Here is a 21,172-nt window from a genome sequence, read left to right as displayed (position 1 = left end):
AGCCAAGATACAATTCCAAAACAATGAAATTGAAATTCATAAAGTGCCAGGTTCATGGAGACGCCCGTGGAAATCATACATCGGCTTTACTTTAGTAGCTTGTATTGGTTGTCACCTATCGGCACTGGGTGGGTACCTGTTGATGATCAAGGCTTGAAGGATCTTATCATGCAGCCCATTAAGTGCGGTCGTCCTACATATTGTTTCAAGAATGTCTACAGACAAGTGTACAATGTACAGTTCATGTACCACGTATTTGCCTGCCCACCTATCACGGAACAAACACACTCTGTCTCACTTGCAATGATTGATGGAACAAACACCACGTTGGCTATTTCTCTTGGCTAGCTAAAGAATGATACCCGAAATCAACCCGAGCCACAGGATGAAGATCTTTTCTTTTTGAGCGGGAATGCCGATTCAAGCTGGCGATGTGGCTGATAACTAATAGCTGTAGGGATGCAGCCCGTCCAGCCTTCACCAATGAGATATGAATGTCGGGTCGAAGATGGCGAATCTCAAACCACGAGATTTGCTCTTTGTGGTTAGCAGCTTACGTGAGTCCTCTTTTCATACTTCGTACCTGTACTTTCATATCGGAGGGCCTACTACAATAGATGGCTCGCGCAGCATGATGCGCTAAAAGCCTAAACTGGCTCACTGGGTGTTAGGTTTGAAGCGCAGAGTGCAGAGAACTGGCAGTTGCTGTGGCGATGGCGATCCCGAAGTGTTGACTCGTTGACGGTTGAGGTCACGAACTTGTGGCACTTGTGCTACTCCGTACGTCCTCAAAAGACGGACTGACGGGGTTCTGCGGGTCCCGGAAAGTATCGAGAAGAACCATCAAACGGCACGGAGAGCAAGTGTATTTGAGCATCTCCACACTTCGTCATTTCTGAACGACTGTCAAATCTGGTAGGCGGCCGAGCTGAAAGGTGATCCTCGTTCGGGGCTCCACCCTTCGACTTTGCCACAGGCTAAGGGGCAGATAGGCAACATACCCCGTATAAATTTCCCTCCCCCCTGCCAGGGTCCCATAAACGGTGGGCAAATAGGGCAATCTTATCAATAGAAACCACCGATTTGGCACCAAGTGACCATTTGTTGCTATTATTGTCCCTTTGAAATGTGAGCATCGGGCAGTTGCCCCGCACTAAAATTGCACGGCAACGAGGCCCGAAGGGTTTGTTTCTTGCAATCGTGGGGGCTTGTGAATCGCGAAATGAAATCCCGACCAGAGAGGGAATTGCTTCTGCAAGATCGGTCAGGGGGTGGATGGGGATAAATTCAAAGAGAGGCAGATGCACGCCTTTCCCCTCGCTCGCGGGCGGGGGGAGGGGAAAGGGGAAGGAATTGAAGGGAAGGGAAGGGGGCAACATCGGAGAAGACTGCCGGCCGCCTCCCGCGGCTTGAGGGACTGGATTTGTAGCATTGTGCAGAGAGGCAAATGCATGCCCAGATATGCAACAGAGTAGCAACACCGTCGCAGCAGCACAGGAGGAGCACAGTAGCGCACTTCCACCTTGCAATTCCACCTTGCGGTTGTTGTGTGGAGAAGCCACTACTCATGATCTCCATACTTCGTCTCTCCCGTATCTCCCGTATCGACCATTCAGCGATCGTCTTGCGGTGGCGTTGGCGGTGATCCCACAGGGATATGCGGTGGCTCAGGAGTGTCATATCTCCTCGATGTTTCGAGTGTTCCCACTACGAAGATGAGATTGATTCCTTTGGCTCTAGACACGCAGATTAGCAAGGCGTGGTTGCGAGAAAGCAGAAGTGCAGTTGAAGTGTAGTGTCGTGTAGTCATCCTAGAAATATATATTTCGCAGGTAGGTAGTATCGGGACTTACCTAGCGTTTGCTATATTCCATATTGCGCTCGCATTATTATCCCTTATCAGACTCCTCGTGCGCTGAGTGAAATGATTGATTGAGGACGGAGTAGAGCGATTCCGCCTTGGTATGATGGCAGTTCGGCGTTAGCGCCCCCCCCAAGCGAAGAAACATTTGATGAACTGAGTGCACGCTAAGCGTATAAGACACACCGCAGCAAATTAGCGACAGTAGCGACAGGACCCGTGGTGCAGCGCTGCCCGGGCTGATCCTCCTCCTTCATCCACAAGTCCTCTCCAGCAACGTACTTGTACATCTATTATCTTTTTGGCTGCTTTTGGCCGCTGCCCTTCGTCTCTCTTCGCAAGAGAGTGGTCTGTTTTCCGGCCGTCCGTTCCCTACCCTACGCTCCTTTTTGATATTCACAAGGCTGCACAGCCATAGTCTCAGTCCGATCTCGTCGCCGTTGCGCTGTTAATCTCACCTCGCCCTGACTGCGAGAACCACCCTTCACCGAACCCGATCTTGAGAGAACGCCGACCACGACCACAACCACAACCACAACACGTACACAATACGCATACCCTCACGCAAGCGGAGCTAGTTTGCTATGCGGGCTGACTTGTCAGCTTTGTGTTGAACCAAAGATTTCTCTGCTAGGCTCACTTTACGCACCCGGCGCTGTGGGTGCCCAGGCAACGACTGGTCACCTTTCAACCCTCTCGCAATCCCACCACTCCGAACAATTGCCATTGTGGAATCCGATCCGCTTCAATTTCTTTAAACTCAGACCTTCATGCTATCGCTCTAGGCTGGATATCGAGGCTTGCCGTGCGCCGTTGGAACCATGGCCGCGACAAAATCCGAATGGCACCAAAGCCCTCCGACTAGCTCGAATCCGCTTGACCTTCGCCCTTCTACAGCTGAATCCATTGGACAATCATCGCCGGGACTACAGTCTCATCGCGCAAGCAATGGCCCTTTACCTCTTCCTTCCTTCGTTTTCCCTGCCAGAGCCGCGCCAACGTCGGCCCCGTCTTCGTTCTCGAGAGCCACAGGCAGACGCCCAATGTCCGCTATCGAGGTAAGAGGAAGAGGTCCTTCAGGACGATTAAATGGGGGTGACTCCGACGACGCTGGTACACCTGAGCTTCCTGCGTTTTCCTTCGGTGCGTCGACAAATAGTCCACCTCCTTCCCCTCGGTCCAGAACTATCCCCTCGAGACCTGGCCTCCACCAGAGAGGCACAAGCGAATTCATTGGAGGAGATGGAGCCAAAACTAGTTCAAATGGCCTCATGTCAACATCGCCCACCAAAGGTGACGGGGTACTGCCTCCACCGACTGGCTTTGGACCCCCAAAAGGGCGACGAGGACATAGGCACGTTCGATCAGCTGCTATTTCCGGCCACGACCTTTCTATGATCCTAAAGCCACCGACGAGCCCAGTTGCTATCCGAGGGAATTCCGCGCCCTGCTCCCCTGCAGGAGATCATGACCGGCAGCATTCTTCTTTTGCTGGGCCTGCCAACCCTACAATGCAGCCCGCGGAAGACGGATCCAATCTTGCAACGGCTACCGAAAGCAGCACAAGCACGGGAAGCACGCCACTAAAAGCACTAAACCGTGCTCGTGTTGGATTCTCAGACAATGTCGAATTCATCCCGCGCCCATTGTCCATAATCTCATCCGACAGCTCTTCGACCATCACTGCGAGACAAGGCCATTCTGTGACGAACAGTATGTCATCAATAATTTCAGCAGGCACTGCCTCGCCCTCTTCAAAAGACAAGCGTAGCATGCTGTCTAATAGTCGGACTATGATGGATAGTCGTCCGCGCACCGCAGAGCCAATCCTCGACCGAGAGTCTAAACAGGCTGATGATATTTCCACGCGCCGTAACTCCATCCCGCTGCTGATGGATGCTGTGGCACTGTCGGCCTCTGCTCCTTCTACCCCTCGATCAGCTAAGAAATGGACTTTCTTCGGCCACGATTCGAACTCTGGCGAATCATCCCCAAAGTCTCGCCCCACCAGCGCCGAATCTACAGGGAAGGAAGGCAAGCTGGCGAAGTTAGAGACTCTTGCAGACCCCGAAATCGCACTCTCCGACATACCAATTCAATCTATCGAGCCGTCCAATTCCCGGAGATCGTCAATTTCCAGGAAGCCGAGCAAGAAACAAAAGAAAGTCCGGACATGGGCAGGATCTATACTTTCACGGAAAACTCGCCAACGAAGCCAGAAGAAGTTGAATCGTCGATCACCTACCCCGCCGCACAGATCTTACGCATCGATGGACGATCCTTCAAATTCCGACGTCAACCAACCTGAACAACAATCTCCTAACCAAGAGCCTGATAATAATATTGCATCTTGGAAGCCACGAAAGTTTCCCCCCCAGGAAGAGGCCATGAGCCCTATGATTGATCTTGATGCTGCTCTAGGTCCTTTCAATACCCCATCGAGTTTTGGCGATGACTGGGAGGTGTCACAGAAAGGCAGTACCAAGAAGAGAGCGATGCATAGTGCTGCTGGTATTGGAGGATTTGCCGGCCCAGGAATGCACTATCATCGACGTGCGGAGAGCGCACCAGAATTTGAGAATCCTAGGTTTGGTCTTCATCGTCTGGGAAGTAGCTCGACAATGGCAATGGAGGATGTATTCGAAGAAGACGAAGAGGACGAGTGGGAAGATGCCAAAGCTTCATCGGATAAGGAGGATTCGGGTAACACTCTCGAAGATGATGATTATCCTGGATTGGGAATCGATATCAAAATTGAAGGCGCGGAGGATGTTGTTGCTGATAACGACATGGACATAGACCAGGACGACGTAAATTCCGCGAATCGTGGAGTAAAGCGAAAGGGCAGTAGCTTGAGTGAAGGGGATCGTCGCATCGCCAAATCTGAGCACTCAGCTATCTCAGTGATTGACGAACCAATCATGGAGGAATCAACTGACCCTGTAGAGATCATTGATGATTCTTCTTCTTCCAGGCCAGACTCTAGAGCACGATCCTCCGACTCGACGGCAACACCACCCTTCCAACCCGATCATGGAAAAGAACTTGCGCCTGTCGATATTCAGCCGTTTACCCTGCACCCACCATACCTCACACCTACAAGTCCGCGCTCCACGACCCAGTCCTCGCTCCCTTCGCCACGATCACCATTCTCATACGATACCCAACGAATCTCCACTGCTACATCTTCAATTACCGATGAACAGGGGTTCCAGTCGCTTCTGCTAGGAGAACCTGGCCCAGAAGTGAGGTACTCAGTTGATGATGTCCCATCTCTCACAAGCAGCAATTCAACTATGACCAGGGATAGTGGCTATCGGGGCGCCCACAACCCTCAATTTCGGGATGGACAGCGGTCAGCGTCGCTTTCATCTGCAGCTGTTAGTCGCAAACGATCAAGTATGGCAAGTTTATCTCGCTTGATTAGCAGTTCCCACGGGGAGAAGAGCAAACTTTCTATTGAATCTCGTCCTCCAACGACTGGCGAAATGGAAAAGAAAGAGAAAGCAAGCAAGAGCAAGCGAATCAGCCGCATGATGCAGTTCTGGAAGCCTAAGGAGACTTCCTGAATGTGTCAGCTTGACTACCAACCTCGCCACTCTACAATGTATCCGCTGTGTATCCTCTAGACTCTCTAGACTCTCTAGGGGGACCGAACATAGCGATGCGTTCTTGCCGCCCACATGCTGCTCTGTTACATTATGGGCAAATGTTTTTGACGCGCCTGTTTTCTGTTAAGGCCACCTCATCTCCAGTTCTCTCCAAGTTTTGCATTTGTTGCTACAGCGCCTGAGCGATTTTCTAGCATTGAGCAAATGGCTTTGCACAGAACAACGTCTACAGATTCGATGCGAGACCCAGCATATGCATCTCCACGTCGGTGGAATTTAGAAAGATTGTTGACTGCTAGAGCGATAAACCGTCTGGGGACGCATCTCACATTTTTAATGATACGATGGATTGTTTGCGCGGAACATAAGGGATGGATTAGCGTTTGATTTTTACTCCACATTGCATTAGCTACGCTCGCCCAAGTTAAACGAAGGGTTCCTAATACGGTTCACTTCGGTCTTATGGCTTGCGATGATAGGGAATGGGGGAAGTTGCATACTTGGCGCTGGTTCTTGCTCGTCCGGACTGTCTTTAAAGACTAGGGCAACGGGTTGATGTTCTCGAGCAAGAACCTGGACACTGTACACCAGGGACGCTCGCACATTGATGCTGATGCGAACATAATGAATATATCTTACATAAAATAATGTCTTGCAATTCGAGTTCTACCAGTGACCGATATACATCTAAATATAAGTCCGAATCTCTCCTCAGACGGGAGATATGACCTTGGGCAGGGTAAGGCAAAAGGTCCTACACATACCTCAGCGCTCGTACAGCCGGAAACATCTTCAAGCTAGACATCGAAGACGTTTCAATATAAAACATTTTCATTGTCTGGTAGCGTTAGATTCCAAAACTGGCACTTCACATGCCTTATCCCAACTGAACTATATCGGCGTAAGGTACCACAATTGTCATGGTGGGCCGGCAGTCGTCGCCTCGTCCGCAAGCCTCGGCAGAGCGAGTCCCATTCGTTATCAAAGCTCCAAGCCTCCAACTCCAAGCTCCGACTTCCTACCACCATCAACCACAACTTCTCAGGAACTCCAAGCCAGCATTCCCAGTTCCTTCCGTACCGTCCATAGTATTCCCTTCGAAGAACACGCATATCCTCCTTTTGCACTCTCCCTCGCCGTAAGAGCACACCCCACCAGTCCCTCAAACACAATGTCCAGCACATCATCGAAATCATCCTCCAGGGGAACGACACCCACAAAGCGGATACTCACCGAACTCTCAGCATTCTCCTCCTCGCCGCACCCCACAATCCAAGCTCTATCTCCAACGTCTCCCTCCAACGTGCTCTCCCTCCACGCAATCCTAATCGCCGACCCGTCCCTCTTAGGCTACGCCGGTGGGCGCTGGCTCCTCTCCATCTCCGTCCCACCTACATACCCCATCGCTCCGCCGGAGATAAAATTCGTCACGAGGGTGTGCCATCCGAATGTAAAGTGGGAGACGGGCGATATATGTCTGGATTTGCTGAAGGATGCTTGGACACCTGTTCTTGGGATTGTGGGCGCCCTGGAGGCTGTGGGGAGGTTGTTAGGGGAGCCCGGCGTGGATAGCCCCTTAAATGTGGAGGTTGCTGCGCTGGGCAGGCAGGGTGATAGTGTAGGTGTGAGGAGTTTGGTGGGGTACTTTACTGGTGAGAACCGATTTGCGGGGGAGTTGGTGGAGGGGAATGAGGGGAGATGACGACGATGTTGGTAGAAAGGGGGAAGGTATAGAAAATCGGATATAGGTCCTTTTGCGAGGCGGGGGCCGGGGAATAGACGTCGATGGTTTTGTGAGGCGGGAAGGGCGTTTGATGGTTTTGTGGGTTGGGCATTATATGATATTTCTTGAGTCGGAAGGGAAGACGGCAAGATGAGCGCGATTTGGCAGCATGGATATCTTGGATGTGAATGAAGCGCAACAGAATGATTTATGGCATAGCCTTGAGAGCGTATATACCTGCATTGTTATGGAACAACTATCATCCTATGAGCCATCACAGAGTGCTATCAGTCATTAAGCAAAGTCATTCGAAACTCCATTGCGTAAATTTACATTTAGTCAAGAGACACAGGACGAAGACTGAAGCAAGCATTATGATATGGTTCAAATGTTACATTAAGCCTCCTTCCTATGTAAAACAGGAAAATGACTTTCAAGCTGGACGCCCCTCTATGACGGTATACGTTTGTATACTCAAAGCTCATCAAACCTCAATCAAATCGATGTTATACCGCAAAACGCCCTTCACAAAATAACTTGATGCCCGCGGTTCCTTTTTTCCTCCATTGGTCTGTACAGCCCCCCGTCCCTAAAGTACAGATGTGATATGCCTTTCGCGTAGTGCTTGACGCACTGTCAATTAGCTAGCTTTGAAGGTAAGAGTGGCTCTGCCAGACATCTCACTCGTTGTAATGGTAGACCTGGGAGGAAGATCTGTTAGTTCAAATGTTCCAAATATGGATCAGTCTAAATGAAATACCTTGTAGTTTGGCAGCCCTGTAGCAGCCCATCCTAACCTCTTCGCCATCTTCGCAAATCCCTCCGTTTCAATTAGATGGTAGAATGCGAAAGGAGGAAACATTGCTCCATCTCGGTGAACATCCGCCTTGACCAGTAATGCTGTCCCTCCGACACCATCAAGAGGTATTTCGAACTTTGGATCCCCATTCACTTCTGCCATATGCGCCATCAACACTCGGTAGGTAGCCATTTCGTGGTACCCCTCGAGTAAAATCTCATCCGGTTGCATCGCCGCCGCTAGTTCTTGCGCCTTCTCGCTATCCTGCCAGCTATTGAAGTCGTATGGCCTTTCGGCAGGGAGCTTCGTCTTCGGATCCGTAAATCTCTGGAAGCAGTTGGCAACAATAATCGGCTTCTCGTGCGATGCAAGATCTTGGATCAGGGTTGGAGGAGTCTCGACGATATCCGAGTCCAACCACAGAACCCAGGATATGGCCGGCCCAAGCGTTGTGAACAGGAGCGAATTTCGAGCCTTTGCCATCGCCGCCCGCCTTACCTTCTGGTTCTCCATCTTGTGCCTTTCGGCCTCGGTCTGGGAAGCCAGTGGAGGGTCGAAATCCTGCCTTTCGATAATGATGCTGGCAAATCGATTCTTTTCCGGGCCATATTTCTGGGTTTTGGTGATCTGCTCCTGAAGCGCTGCTGTTGCCGCGTTTCCTTCACGGTTCTTCGGTATTATGAACCCCACCGTAATCAACTCATGGGGATATGATAGCGCTAGCAGGTTGTCCCAATATTCCTGGTAAAATCGTGCGAGCGGTGTCAGGATGAGGACGGTCTCTCGATGGGCAACAGGATCGCGCGTGCTCGTCAGATTATTCATATAGTAATGTACCACTGGAGGCGGTATTCGTTTGCCATTTGCTGTCCTTTCATTTTGCTTTCTGAAAGGAGATGTCGGCGGAGAGAGAGGATTCGAAGCAGCGTTGACTCTTCGTAAACGTGAAGCAGCGGAGTCGCTATGCGATGGTGATAACATGAAGACAAATATCACTATACAGAACACTACCCCGACAATTATTGTTAACGGGCTGGTGCGCCGCAGTGATCGAATTGGCCCCATGGCGCCGTAGTCCCTCCGGTCGAGCGTCCTGGATCGATAAATGTTGGTGAAGTTAAGTGTTTAGGTCATGCGTCGAGACGGCGGGGGGCCGCATACGCGGCGTCTCGTGCTTGGGAAGGGCGCAGAGATGGCAGATCTTCCTTCGACGTGCGGCGGTTTCAAGATGCTGCTACTGCGACTGCGAATTGGTGGGCGATGAAGGCGTGCAACGAGCGTGGGAAAGGAGGTTTTTGATGAAGCCACAGGTCCAGCTTACGGGGGACTTTTGTGAAGCGTTCAATCAATCATCCCGACTAGGCATAGTCAGGTTGGGAAGCGGCCAGCCGGTTTCAATTCACAGATCGCCAAAGTTGTTTCCCGCCCACGCTGGCTGCAGTGAGGAATGCGTTGCCAGATGCATTGTTATCTTTTGCTAACTTTTATTAATTGAGACATGTTCAATTATCCTGCTTTCCCATAGTTAGTTGTCTCGTTGATAGAACGTCACAGGAGAACATGGCTTATTTAAAGGAGTATAATCTTTCATCATCTTTTGACCTGGATCTGGTGGATCTTGCCAGGGGTAAGTAATCCTCCAGCTCGTGCCCGGATCGTCATATCTATCCACCATCAATTTAAGTCTTATTAATCGCTTCATTCCCTGTATTTCTCAAGAGAAGTGATATATCTACTGCTTTGTCGCATAACGCAAGCAGTCTTAGGTGATTGCCCTGATAGATGATTTGGTTTCTCCTCAGCAGTACCTTATCTCAAATACACCTGATAACCTTCAAATTACTCGTATTCACCTCAAAGCTGAACAATCTCGACATGCTTGGCAATGGGGACCATGCTGAACTGTGGCTGTCATCATTCTTATTAGCATTGTCTCAAGTATAGAGAGAGTATAGATGCATCTATAATATTACAGAGGTTATGTGATATAATAATAAAACTTTGGACGATATCTATAGCCTCTCCCTACCCATATCGAATTCTGGACTCGGCTGGTACCACTTCCGTACCTCTTACCCAGACATCAAAAGGGCTTTTGGGTCCAGCTGATTGCGGATCCATGCAAGCAAAGTGGAAGTACTTGTACCCGATAATACGAAGATATCACGTCCCTCCGTACTTCATACCGTACCTCGAAGTTTGCTAAAATAGATCGGCCGTGGTCAAATGAAAGGTCAAAGGTCAAATGAACGGTCCGCAGATCAACCCCGCCGCCACCCGCACAGTAAGAGAGTTGAAACGCTGCATCAAAATGGCATAGGAACGATTTCCAGACAGTCCTACACGATGGGTCTGTGACACGAGTCAGATGCGAACAAACAAGCCCCGAACTCGTCTGGAATAATGCAACGGTGAGCGCAGGGCAGAGCCAGCGCAGCAACGATGCCGTACACTGGTACGTCGGTAGAGTGGAAACGGGCAGCTGGAGACTCATTCCAGGCCCGTTGGTGGCACGAGATGACCACAAACATGACCAGTCGTGCTCGGATGTATTGAATAGTGTAAACAAGCTGCATCGAGTTGGTTGGAGGATGTGGAAGGCTGAAGGCTGACCTCGAATAATAAATTGCTCCCTCCACTATTGGGCTAATTGCCCACGCTCTCTCACTCTCTCGGACACCCCTTTCTTGTCACCTCGGCGCCCTGTGACCGTCAAGGGCGCTGGCCAGTCGCAGTGCCCTTGCAGCTTAACGCTTACGCCGTACAATAGCGTACCAGACTGCGAAATGTCAGTAACGCTTAACGCTTGACAGTCCAGAGAGCCCTAAGGAAACCCTCTAATTGGTGCGTTGCGAGGCCCTAGAACTTGCCTCTTGCCAGTGACCAGTTACCAGCCAGTGACCAGTAAGTTGCCACTAGACGGGCTATCAAGGGCTTCAGCCTGAATCTGCCGACGCTGTTATCGTGATCGTGAACCACCAGTTCGGCTCGGCCTCGACTTACCACCACTCTACGGCTGCTCAAGTACTGTACACACCGCTGGCCCAGTCTGGACCATATCACCTTCGACAACTCCTCACAATTGTTGTCACTTTCCCTTTCCCCGAAACCAACATTCCCAGCGACCACTCGAGCAGATGGCCTCTCGCGTCCTGGCCTTCCCCCTGTGCTCTTCATAGCATCAATCTCCCCCCTCTTCGTTCGCGCTGGTTTCGCTGAATGCTGGCCCTAACGTATAGACGCCCAGAAGAATCCTTCTAGGCGTTCCGAGACTCGAATACTCCCTACTTCTCACTTCTGGGTCCTCGCCTCGGGACAACCTCTCCAGGTTCTCCAGGTGGTTTCTATTCTTCCCCCAAACAAGTGAACGGTAACCCGCCATCATGGAGCCCGTACCAGAGACCGAGAGGATGGAGGAGTTCAGATCCTCCCCAGTCCCAACTCTTCGATTACAGGAATCTCCACTTTACGAAATCCAGAGCAGCGATGGAGAGACATCCAAGAGACCCCGTACTACTGATACAACCCCTCAGTCGCCACGCTCACCAATATTTTCCTCGCCCCCGATACCATACCGTCCCCGAAACACATCTCCATATTCACGAGGCCATCTGAGGTCAAAATCAACGACCAGCACTCTTGCACCTCCTATGTCTCGAGCTCAAAGCATGCCTGGATTCAACGCCGCCGGCCACCTCCTTATTTCTCCCCAGCAGCGGCCCTCGAGTCCTCTTGGATCTCCCGATCGTATACGAACACCGAGAAAGCCCGTTGATGATGTCTTTCCAGGCTTGCCAAACCAAGGCTTGAGGGATATTAAGAAGAGGGCAGACTCGTCATCAGACGACCACACTCCAAGGGCTACGGAACGAAGCAGCTCCCCAGTGCTAGGCTTGCCACACGCATCTAGCTTCCCACGAACACGCCGCCCATCCTCCCCTCTTCGATATCTAGCTCAGCAGAATGCTACGGCTATCAACACGGCTCCTACGACTCCAGGTTCCATTACATCCTCTCCCTATCAGTCCCCAAGATTGAATGATTCCTTACTCGGGACAAATTCATATACATATTCTGGCTCGTTCAGTTATCCTGGTTCATTCGCCTCATCTTCTGTACCTTCAACGCCAACTTCTGCAAGATCCCGAAGTCCAAGCATATCTAGTTTAGAAACCATTCCGGATTCACCCGATGCGGAGGAAGCTGCCGTGGAAGCAGAACGGATAGCACAACTCAAGGCTGATGCTGATGCAGCGGATGGTGGCGACGATTTAAAGACCAAGGGAACCCATGAACCTTCAGTAGGTCGCGGAAGAACAATGGGACCAGGTTTTGGCAGGGACAAACGAAAGCGGTGGAGTGTCTGTGGTGCAGAAAGGAGAGGGGATCTGAATCTGGATACCATCTGGGAGGATTGATCACACGGCTGAGTGTCGAAAGACATAGTCTATGGGGGATATTCACTGATGTCGGCGGTCTCCGATCAGATTATTGCCAGGCGCGATATATTTCGCTCACAATCAATGGTCATGTAGACCGTTCATTGATATAGTCCCAAGGAAAGTTGAGGACGTGCTTTCCTAGGCTTCCTGATGTGCGGGTCATCTCAAATCAAGTACTGGTGGACGATCCAGGGCCACTGTCTGCAATGGCTTGTACTCTGAAGGGCCCTTCCTAGCTGCAGCTATTAATGTACGATACCCTTTCGCAAAGTTTTTTCAATTATTAGGTTACGGTTTGCATTCACGGATGGAAGGAGTAATGGAGGCGCATTTGAGGTATTGCATTGCAAGGAGGCTATTTTATTTCCGGAACTGTACATGATAAGAGAAGTATTCTCTTAATAGATTGATTACAATCCATTATAACCCCCTTGGAAGGGCAGAAACAATATTCACATGAATTGTATGAAGTGCTGTGCTTTGACCAACTCTGTCTCGGATCACTTGTGCAACACCACCTCATTAATGGGTATCGAGAGCAGCCTGCAATAATGACTCCGAGGGCCAAGTCCCATTGACCTTACTATGAATGAGAGTCAGAATACTCTTACTCATAGAATTTCAAAGCAGCTTCTATCACTTATTCATTTACTCGCTCGGTCATCGTCCGCTGCCATTCCCTATTGAATTTGATATGATACTTTTCAATATGCTACTTACTCGAGCACAACATACAATAGCGCGGCTGTGCTGTTTCCCACTGCTATACTTGCAGTGCTTTTAGCTCAAGAAACGAGAAGAAGCTGTATGCTTATGGTCTTTAACTATGACGGACTCTATAGACGTTTTACTAGACTTTGATACGAGCACTACGTCTACATCAAGTGTAATCGACGGCCCATTAGACTCTAACCACCAGCAACATTATTGTGACAATAAGCGTTACCAGTATCGAAGCGGTTTCTGCGTCTTATCTCGTCTAATTATATAATACATCACCCGAGGAACTTAGCTTGCTTCTATGACCGATCATATAAGATATGGTTTTTGATGACCTCCTCGTTATCCTCCACACCCTGGGTTTATTATTCAGGAGTATAGAGATACAAGAGCGTATATAGAGGGCGGTATTGTCCAGAGTGGGAAAGAGATATAGATAAGTATTAGACAATTTGATCATAAAATAGAATTGTGTGTTCTCTGCTCTTGTGATGCAGTTTACCTTCTTATTTAAAAATTATTGCCCGTAATGACTTATTAACGCTATCTTCATTTGGTATTGCCGTTTCCACTCCAAGCATCAAATGATGAGCACTTCGTAACACAAGCATCTACTGATCTCGCTCATCCATGCTCCGAGGACCCTAATAACTTGAGTAGCGGCCGTGAAGACCAGAAAGTCATTGAGGGGGACTAGGAGAGGGGTATGCAGCCTTACCCGACCGAAGCACTCACAGAATGGTAATCATTGCGGGTGGCAAGATTGGGAAAGCCATGGTAATGTCTACTCGTGTTATCATTAGGTCTTTACAATTAACTTGATTGGCTATCCTAATCAAAAGGAATCCGCCGGAGCCCGTCTCCTCCACCCATCCGCTTTTTCATCTCCTGAGCAGCAGCAATACTGCTTGGTACTTTAATACCGCAACAATCACCCCAGCTGTTCATCTGATGGACATGTTTCATTCCATCCTTCATGACTATAACTTCCCCACCCTCCGTCTCCTCCCCTTCACCTGGAACCCCAGCTTCCTCTTCCTTGCTCATACCCTCTACAGCAGGAACTAGTGACCCGAACATAAAGTGCTGCATAACCGGTAGTTTCTTAAGGACTTCAGCCACGAACATACGCTTCATGCCCGCTTCCACCTTCCCCCAAGACTTTGCCGAAGATATATCGTCTAGCATTGGACTATGCCATCTCAAACCCTGAACATTCTTTACACTGTTGACAAAATTCACTTGGCTTAGATATAAGTAATCGTTTCCATATTCCTCTAATATAAGGCTCTGGTGTATCGAAAGCGGTCGTATGAACGGATGGTGCAACAGCTGAGACGCGCCGAATAGGAAGGGGAGGAATTGGTAATCGTCCAAACCCCACACACCATGCGATCCAGCCGGCTCTAGATAATATGTTTTTTGTATAAGTCTCATCAGGTCAAGATATCGAGTAAAGACCTTGAGGACAAGAGGTCGAAAGTCGGATGGGGTGATGATACGGAGTTGGTAGAGACAAAGCAGCCAGATCATGAAATTCAGCTCATGGCCCGAACCGTAATCTATCCTTGTACCGTTGCCAAATGATTGTAGGAAATATGTAGAGGTCTCTAAAATCGCATCATCGGACGAGATGCCAAGCTGTTTATGCCATTCCGGATGTTCCTTAGCTGCTAAGTCGAGGAAATCCCGGAACCCTGGGTTTCCAAAGCGCGAGTCTCCTTGGTCTTCGGGCGGGCTTTGATTCACGACATCTTCCACCTTGTCGAGGATATCGAGGATGTTTCGTACTGCGGGGCTGATATCATCGTCCTTCACTGCAGAGATTGGCGTGTCTACGACTGAATCTGTGAGACCGAAGATGAATGCTAGAAGCAGCTGGTAGGTCGGAGATGATAGGAAGAGTTCGTGGTCGTGTGGTGAGAGGATCCGCCTTGTGGGCTTCTGGAATCTCAGGGTTGATGTTGATGGGTCTGGAGGAGGAGGCAAGTTCGGTGTCTCTGGTACTTCGAGCGGGTTTGCAGGAGGTTGTCGAGTTCGAGGTTGAAGCTTTGGAAGGCGATTCCGCAGATCGGGAATCCCTGCGGGTGGGATCGATTGTTTACTTTGGGTGCTCTCTGTAGTGGGTGGCATTTTGAGGACCTATGTTGATATGTTGATATGTTGATTTGTCAAGTTGTGCTGCACCCAGAGAGGAAGATGAAGCTTGATGGTGGGGCTGGAGCAGCTGGTGGACTCAGCGGGGGTCGTCCCGCTCTGCATTAGCGCGTCATTCCAAAAAATCGAGCTTCTTTTGCAACTGCACGACAATACAGTAATAACAAGTTTGGAAGCGCTCAGCACAACTTGAATATTCTGCGAACTATTGATTTTCTATCATGACGAACTCTGCATCTGCTGAGCCTTCAGCTATCCTTTCACATCTGCACCGGACAGACGGCTCCGCAACCCTTTCGCAGAATGGCTACACAGTGATTGGTGCTGTCAACGGCCCTATTGAGGTTCAACGACGCGATGAACTTCCAGAAGAAGCGGCAATTGACGTGATTGTACGCCCAGCAGCTGGTGTTGGAGGTACAGTATACAACATTCCACATCTCACAGTTGGATTGAACCCAGAGTGCGTGTTCTGACCTGCCCTGTTTTAGGCACACGGGAGCGACATCTGGAATCGATCCTGCAATCTACTCTCCGCCAAATCATTCTCACCCATAATTTTCCTCGGTCCCTGATCCAAGTAACGCTCCAAGTCACGAGTACCCCGGAGAATGATACCGCGGGGGCAAAAATTGTGCAAGCCGGTTCGGTATGGGAATGTACAGGCAAATTTGGCTGTCTGATGGCTGACTGAATCTCCAGCATCTAGCTATCCTTCCCACCTTACTTCAGACCGCGGTCTTGACCCTACTTGCCGCCTCCACGCCGCTGGCCATGATCGCGACTTCGGTCCTGATTGCCGTCAACTCTGAAGGAGAATCTCGAAACCTCATCCAAAATCCTAATCCCGAGCAGGTCCGAAGTGCCAATTCAGTCCACGTATTGGGTTTCACCTCCCATGGAGAGCTGTTACTCTCAGAAAGCGAGGGAAGCTTTACATTGGATGAATGGGACGAGGTCTACGAGACTGCGAAAGCGCTATGCTCTGGTGAGAAGACAGCCGATGACAATTTTATGCAAGGCGTGGGATTGGAGAATAACAAAGGCGACATGATGATGTTTATCAAGTCAGCTATGGAACGGAAGATCGCCGCAGACCTGCACTACAAAGTGTGATTCGGGAGGAGTTGCCCACAACAGAACATCTATGTTAGAGTGGCTAGAATCTCGTCTCGATTTCCGGGAACACATCCCATCTCGGAAGGTCGCCGATGTTGAAGAAAAGGAGTCGAGAAGAAATAGTAAGGGGCCGCGTCAAGTTGTGGGGGCATTAAACGCCAAGATGTCAAGCTGGCGAGGAACGTGACCTCTTTCTGCTCAAGTATAGGACCCCGACACAAAGCCAACAGCTAGGATCGGGCTGCAATCCTACAGCGCACTGCACTGCTCAAGCAGATGTATTCAAATATAGAAATAAAAAAGAAGCTTGAACTTTTTCAGTGTTTCTCGGCGAAACAAGCGATAAGCCGTGTTACAAGTTCTCCGTGTCTACCAAGAATATGGTTTCGAGTCAGCGGACCCTTGGCCGTTTCGACGTTTCATCTGCTGTCTGTTCCCAATAGAGTCAATAGAACATGGCAAATTAGCCTTGGACTTTTGAAATGCGGAGAGCTTGTTACTGTAGGGAGTACGTACCTTCGGCGCATGGGGACCTGGTAGGCTTGACGGCACCAGCGGCAGAAAAAGCAGATGCACGGGGTTTGATCCCTCGAGCATTCTGTGCAGTGACAGCAGTCCCATCCTGTTGGTTAGAGGCTTCCAAACATCATGCTGCCTGCAGCTGCCCAGGTGTCACAGCGCACATAGTGGAGCCATGGAGGACTCCACTCTGTAGCATTGCTTTTGAGCCGTACTCCCCGAGGGGTCTGAAAACGCTAGCTTGTCTGGCCCGTGATCTTTGAGACGATGTATCAAAAATTCGCCTGCGAATGTAGTAGTCCGTCCCAAGTGACCACAGAATCCGACCAAACTCCAGCCTCTAGGAAAGGCCCCTATAAAGACCGGCCCGACGCCGAGTCTCTTTGTGTTGCTCTGGCTAGACTTCCGTCCACCAACCAACCAGACTCACCGTGTGAGCTATCATTCTCGAAAGCAGAGCTCTGGTAGCTTGCCCGTCTCGCCTCTTCTTTTCCTGTTTTTATTGTCTTTATTCCCACATTCACTTCCTATCTTCACTGGACATGCTCTTGTCCTCCTCTATTTAAACACTTCTTCATGCATTTACACGGCGCCAATCCATCGCATAGACTATAGACCGAGAGTCTCCTTTTCATTCCCTCAAGATACCCCATAATTCGTCGACCACTTCAATATTTGTCGCATTTTTGTTTATACACGGGGGCCTTTTCGACTTCTGCACTACCAATCACTACCAGTAACACCAATACTATTTTGCTAATAGCCGCCCGATTTCGAGCTCGATCGCATTGCGCCTCTTCCCCAGATATCATCTGCCTCCCAGCGAGTAAAAAGGTACATCACACAGCGTCCTGCAGCCTTATTCGCTTACCTGTCAGCCATCACAACATCACGTACGTTCTCCTTCTGCACTGTGTTGTGCCCTATCATCTAACACACGGGTTCACCGTGATGGCGCATTGATTCGAGGCCGATGTGATATCGAATCGATGGATCAAAAACTAACAGTTGTTTCCTCTAGAAGTTGGCCATTTCTTGCCGTCGTGCGTATAAAATCGCTTTAGAGCCCTTGGCAACCCCGGCATCCAGTACCAGGACCGAACCACAATTGTAGATATAATATCTCCCAACTCCTCTTCACCAACGCTACGAGTTCGATCTCCAGTTCCCAGTCTCTCTTGGAACTGCAAGTACGAAGAAGACATCCTCGACCACCTCTGTCATCTGCCATTCATTTGCACCAGATCACCTGACCACTTCCGGATCCGGCAGCGATTAGATCCGCGACAAAAATCTTATCGCCGCCACACGCCCCGCAAACAATTCCCGAACCCCCGGACCCGCGCCCCCGAGCCCCGTCACTGTCCCACCAAAAAGCCTTCGAGACGACTTCAAACATGTCTGAGTTGCTTTCCCCGACGGCTACTTCAATTCATCCCGCCCTGGACCTTACTAAGCTCTCGAGCCCCCTTCCACCACCACCGCCATCCACTCTTGCCAGGATTGATGAATCCTTCACTGGCTCCTCTCTTTCCGCAACTCCTTCACAAGACACGGCCATCTCTCCGTCGCAGTTGTTCAAGGACGGTAATGGATTGACCGGAACACCGCAGTTTGGAGACGCTCTTCGCGAGTATCCCCAGCAGCTTCACCCAAGCCCATTGACCGCTATCAACCTTAGCACCATACCCGACAATGATAATTCTGAATCATCCTGCTCTACTGCGCCTACAGTAGGACAGAATCCCATCAGCGCCGCCGCTTCTCTACCTTCATCCCCAGCCTTCGGTTCCGGTTCCCGCGCGGCACACATCTTCCATAGCCACCGCAAGAACGCCTTGTCAGTTGAATCTATCCCAAAACAGACGATTTTGAAGGCGATAGCCTCGGCGGGCAGAAACCAGAATCAGCATAACATGTCTCTGGCGTCGTCGCTATCAGGCATGCTTGGTGTCCAGGGTTCCACGGACAATCGGCCGGGAACGGCTACGTCCCAGAAGCTCTCCTCAGCTTTGTCCGATCTAGCCGGTAGAAACGGGACTCCATCGACGCCCCGTTTCAATGCTTTGCAATCACCATGTTTTTACCACGAAAGATTCGACGATGCTGTCAATATTGATAGAGTGCTGGAGGAAATCAAAGAAGATGAATACATGTCGCATTCGCGACTTATGCAGACTGCCACTGGGGTTCGAGAAGTATCAAAACAACTTCAACGCCGCCCAATCAAGAGAGCAGTCCGCAATGTTATGATCGTCACTAAGGCGAGGGATAATCAACTGGTCAGCTTGACCAAGGATTTAGCCACATGGCTCATGAGCACCCCACGATATGGCTCTGACCTTGGCGTAAACGTCTATGTGGATGCAAAGCTCCGAAATTCAAAGCGTTTTGGAGCGGCCGATATGCTTGAGGCTCAACCCCGCTTTGAACACCTCTTGAAATATTGGACTCCGGATTTGTGCTGGAGTCAACCAGAGAAATTCGACTTGGTCCTTACCCTAGGTGGGGATGGAACTGTCCTCTTCACCTCGTGGTTATTCCAGCGCATCGTTCCTCCAATTCTATCTTTCAGCCTGGGGAGTTTGGGCTTCCTGACCAATTTTGAGTATGATCGATTCAAGGAGCATCTAAACAAGGTCATGGGAGAGGAAGGCATGCGCGTCAATTTGCGTATGCGATTCACCTGCACCGTCTACCGAGACGGAGCAGGAGAAGACATGGAAGAAGGAGAACAATTCGAGGTTCTCAACGAGCTCGTCATCGACAGGGGACCATCTCCATATGTCTCCAACCTCGAGCTGTATGGGGATAATGAACTTCTCACCATCGTTCAAGCTGATGGCTGCATCTTTTCCACCCCCACCGGCTCCACCGCCTACTCATTATCAGCTGGTGGCTCATTAGTACATCCTGATATCCCTGCTATTCTCCTGACGCCTATCTGCCCTCACACCCTATCATTCCGGCCCATGGTCCTTTCCGATACCATGCTCCTCCGTGTATCTATCCCTCACAATTCCCGAGCCACAGCCTACTGCTCATTCGATGGTAAAGGTCGCGTGGAGCTCAAACAAGGTGACCACGTTACCATTGCTGCATCGCAGTATCCATTCCCCACCGTTGTTAGATCTGGAGCAGAGTGGTTCAATAGCGTGTCTAGAACTCTGCGATGGAATACCCGTGGAGCTATGCAAAAGGGCTGGGATGGCGCGGAAGAGAATAAACAAGAAGAGGTAGAATGGGATATCGATACCGATTCCGCATGCTACGTGAGCGAGGATAGCAGTATCAGTGCCAGTCCTTTGAGGAGACAGATGAGCATGCTTGGGATGTAGATGCTTTGTGCTTCCGTCCACCACCATTATTTCTGGCCTCATTTTTCGGCTAGTTGATATAGATATTCATTTGGGCTTGGGATGATGTGGTAGATCCCGTCGTCACTTTCATTCTTTGGGTGATGGACAGGTAGAAACACTTTCTAGATAATCTGTAGACAGGTTCTAGATTCAAGACTAGGAAAATAATCTGTTTAGTTATTCCTAACTTACTGGCTCCTACGAGTCATTCGAGATAACTACTGTTCTCCTGCATTCTCACAGTACTCTCGCTACTTCCGTGATATGGACCCTACTTTTTTCATGGTACCGTACTAAATAAAAAACCGGATTAGGCCGTCGTGAGCCATAGTTTTTGACCTCATTATTCTGCCATCTTGCTGTCCGAGTCTTCATCTGTGCTTCAGTTCGATGCTCGTCAACCCTCAAGATATCTGCACTCCTCACGAACTTTTTTATGATAATTAGCTTCATCTATGTCGAGGAGCCCGTGGCTTCAGCTCAAATGATTCCTGCCCCTTGATCTTCTAGGTTTCTCTGACAATACCAAGTGCTTTCCGTGCGATGCTGTACTTTATCCTGCACCTCCGAGGAGCTGTTAGGGTAAATACGGAACCCCTGACCGTAATCGACATAGTAGAGAGTTGATGGCAGTTCGAGTTAGAAACGACATTTCAACCGCCAGTCACAGCAATTCGTAACACATAGCGATTCACAGGTGAGGCACGCAGTAAGAACAGCTATAGTTACTGTTTATCATCAGTTCATTCATCGTATTCCTGGTCTTGGTATCCTAGACCATCAAAGCCCGCAGGGAAAATCACCAGGAAAATGCTAATCAGCTTCTCAGCAACACTACCCAAGCACAAACCATCACCATACC

The 21,172-nt window shown here is 49.9% G+C and overlaps 7 protein-coding genes across 7 annotated transcripts; 5 read left to right on the top strand and 2 right to left on the bottom strand.

Annotated features, from left to right (window-relative positions):
* Positions 1-2,682: 2,682 nt before the first annotated feature.
* On the top strand, positions 2,683-5,430 carry BP5553_06141 (Uncharacterized protein; the record flags this gene model as incomplete). Its single annotated transcript, XM_032014764.1, has 1 exon — positions 2,683-5,430. The coding sequence occupies one exon, from the start codon at positions 2,683-2,685 to the stop codon at positions 5,428-5,430; it is 2,748 nt and encodes a 915-aa protein (XP_031869445.1).
* Positions 5,431-6,643: 1,213 nt separating this feature from the next.
* BP5553_06140 (UBC-like protein) lies at positions 6,644-7,174 on the top strand (the record flags this gene model as incomplete). The annotated part of the gene is made up of 1 exon (XM_032014763.1): positions 6,644-7,174. One exon carries the CDS (start codon positions 6,644-6,646, stop codon positions 7,172-7,174), a length of 531 nt encoding a protein of 176 aa, XP_031869444.1.
* Positions 7,175-7,875: 701 nt separating this feature from the next.
* Positions 7,876-8,975, bottom strand: BP5553_06139 (Mannan polymerase complexes MNN9 subunit; the record flags this gene model as incomplete). The annotated part of the gene is made up of 2 exons (XM_032014762.1): positions 7,876-7,896; positions 7,956-8,975. 2 exons carry the CDS (start codon positions 8,973-8,975, stop codon positions 7,876-7,878), a joined length of 1,041 nt encoding a protein of 346 aa, XP_031869443.1.
* Positions 8,976-11,377: 2,402 nt separating this feature from the next.
* On the top strand, positions 11,378-12,412 carry BP5553_06138 (Uncharacterized protein; the record flags this gene model as incomplete). Its single annotated transcript, XM_032014761.1, has 1 exon — positions 11,378-12,412. One exon carries the CDS (start codon positions 11,378-11,380, stop codon positions 12,410-12,412), a length of 1,035 nt encoding a protein of 344 aa, XP_031869442.1.
* A 1,575-nt stretch (positions 12,413-13,987) lies between these two features.
* On the bottom strand, positions 13,988-15,289 carry BP5553_06137 (Serine phosphatase 2A activator; the record flags this gene model as incomplete). The annotated part of the gene is made up of 1 exon (XM_032014760.1): positions 13,988-15,289. One exon carries the CDS (start codon positions 15,287-15,289, stop codon positions 13,988-13,990), a length of 1,302 nt encoding a protein of 433 aa, XP_031869441.1.
* A 245-nt stretch (positions 15,290-15,534) lies between these two features.
* Positions 15,535-16,429, top strand: BP5553_06136 (uncharacterized protein; the record flags this gene model as incomplete). The annotated part of the gene is made up of 3 exons (XM_032014759.1): positions 15,535-15,730; positions 15,805-15,962; positions 16,016-16,429. 3 exons carry the CDS (start codon positions 15,535-15,537, stop codon positions 16,427-16,429), a joined length of 768 nt encoding a protein of 255 aa, XP_031869440.1.
* A 1,919-nt stretch (positions 16,430-18,348) lies between these two features.
* Positions 18,349-20,289, top strand: BP5553_06135 (NAD kinase; the record flags this gene model as incomplete). The annotated part of the gene is made up of 1 exon (XM_032014758.1): positions 18,349-20,289. The coding sequence occupies one exon, from the start codon at positions 18,349-18,351 to the stop codon at positions 20,287-20,289; it is 1,941 nt and encodes a 646-aa protein (XP_031869439.1).
* Between the last annotated feature and the right edge of the window lie 883 nt (positions 20,290-21,172).

This window comes from Venustampulla echinocandica (assembly GCF_003357145.1).
Source record: "Venustampulla echinocandica strain BP 5553 chromosome Unknown scaffold_3, whole genome shotgun sequence".
NCBI lineage: Eukaryota > Fungi > Ascomycota > Leotiomycetes > Helotiales > Pleuroascaceae > Venustampulla > Venustampulla echinocandica.
This window is presented reverse-complemented; position numbering and strand designations above follow the sequence as displayed.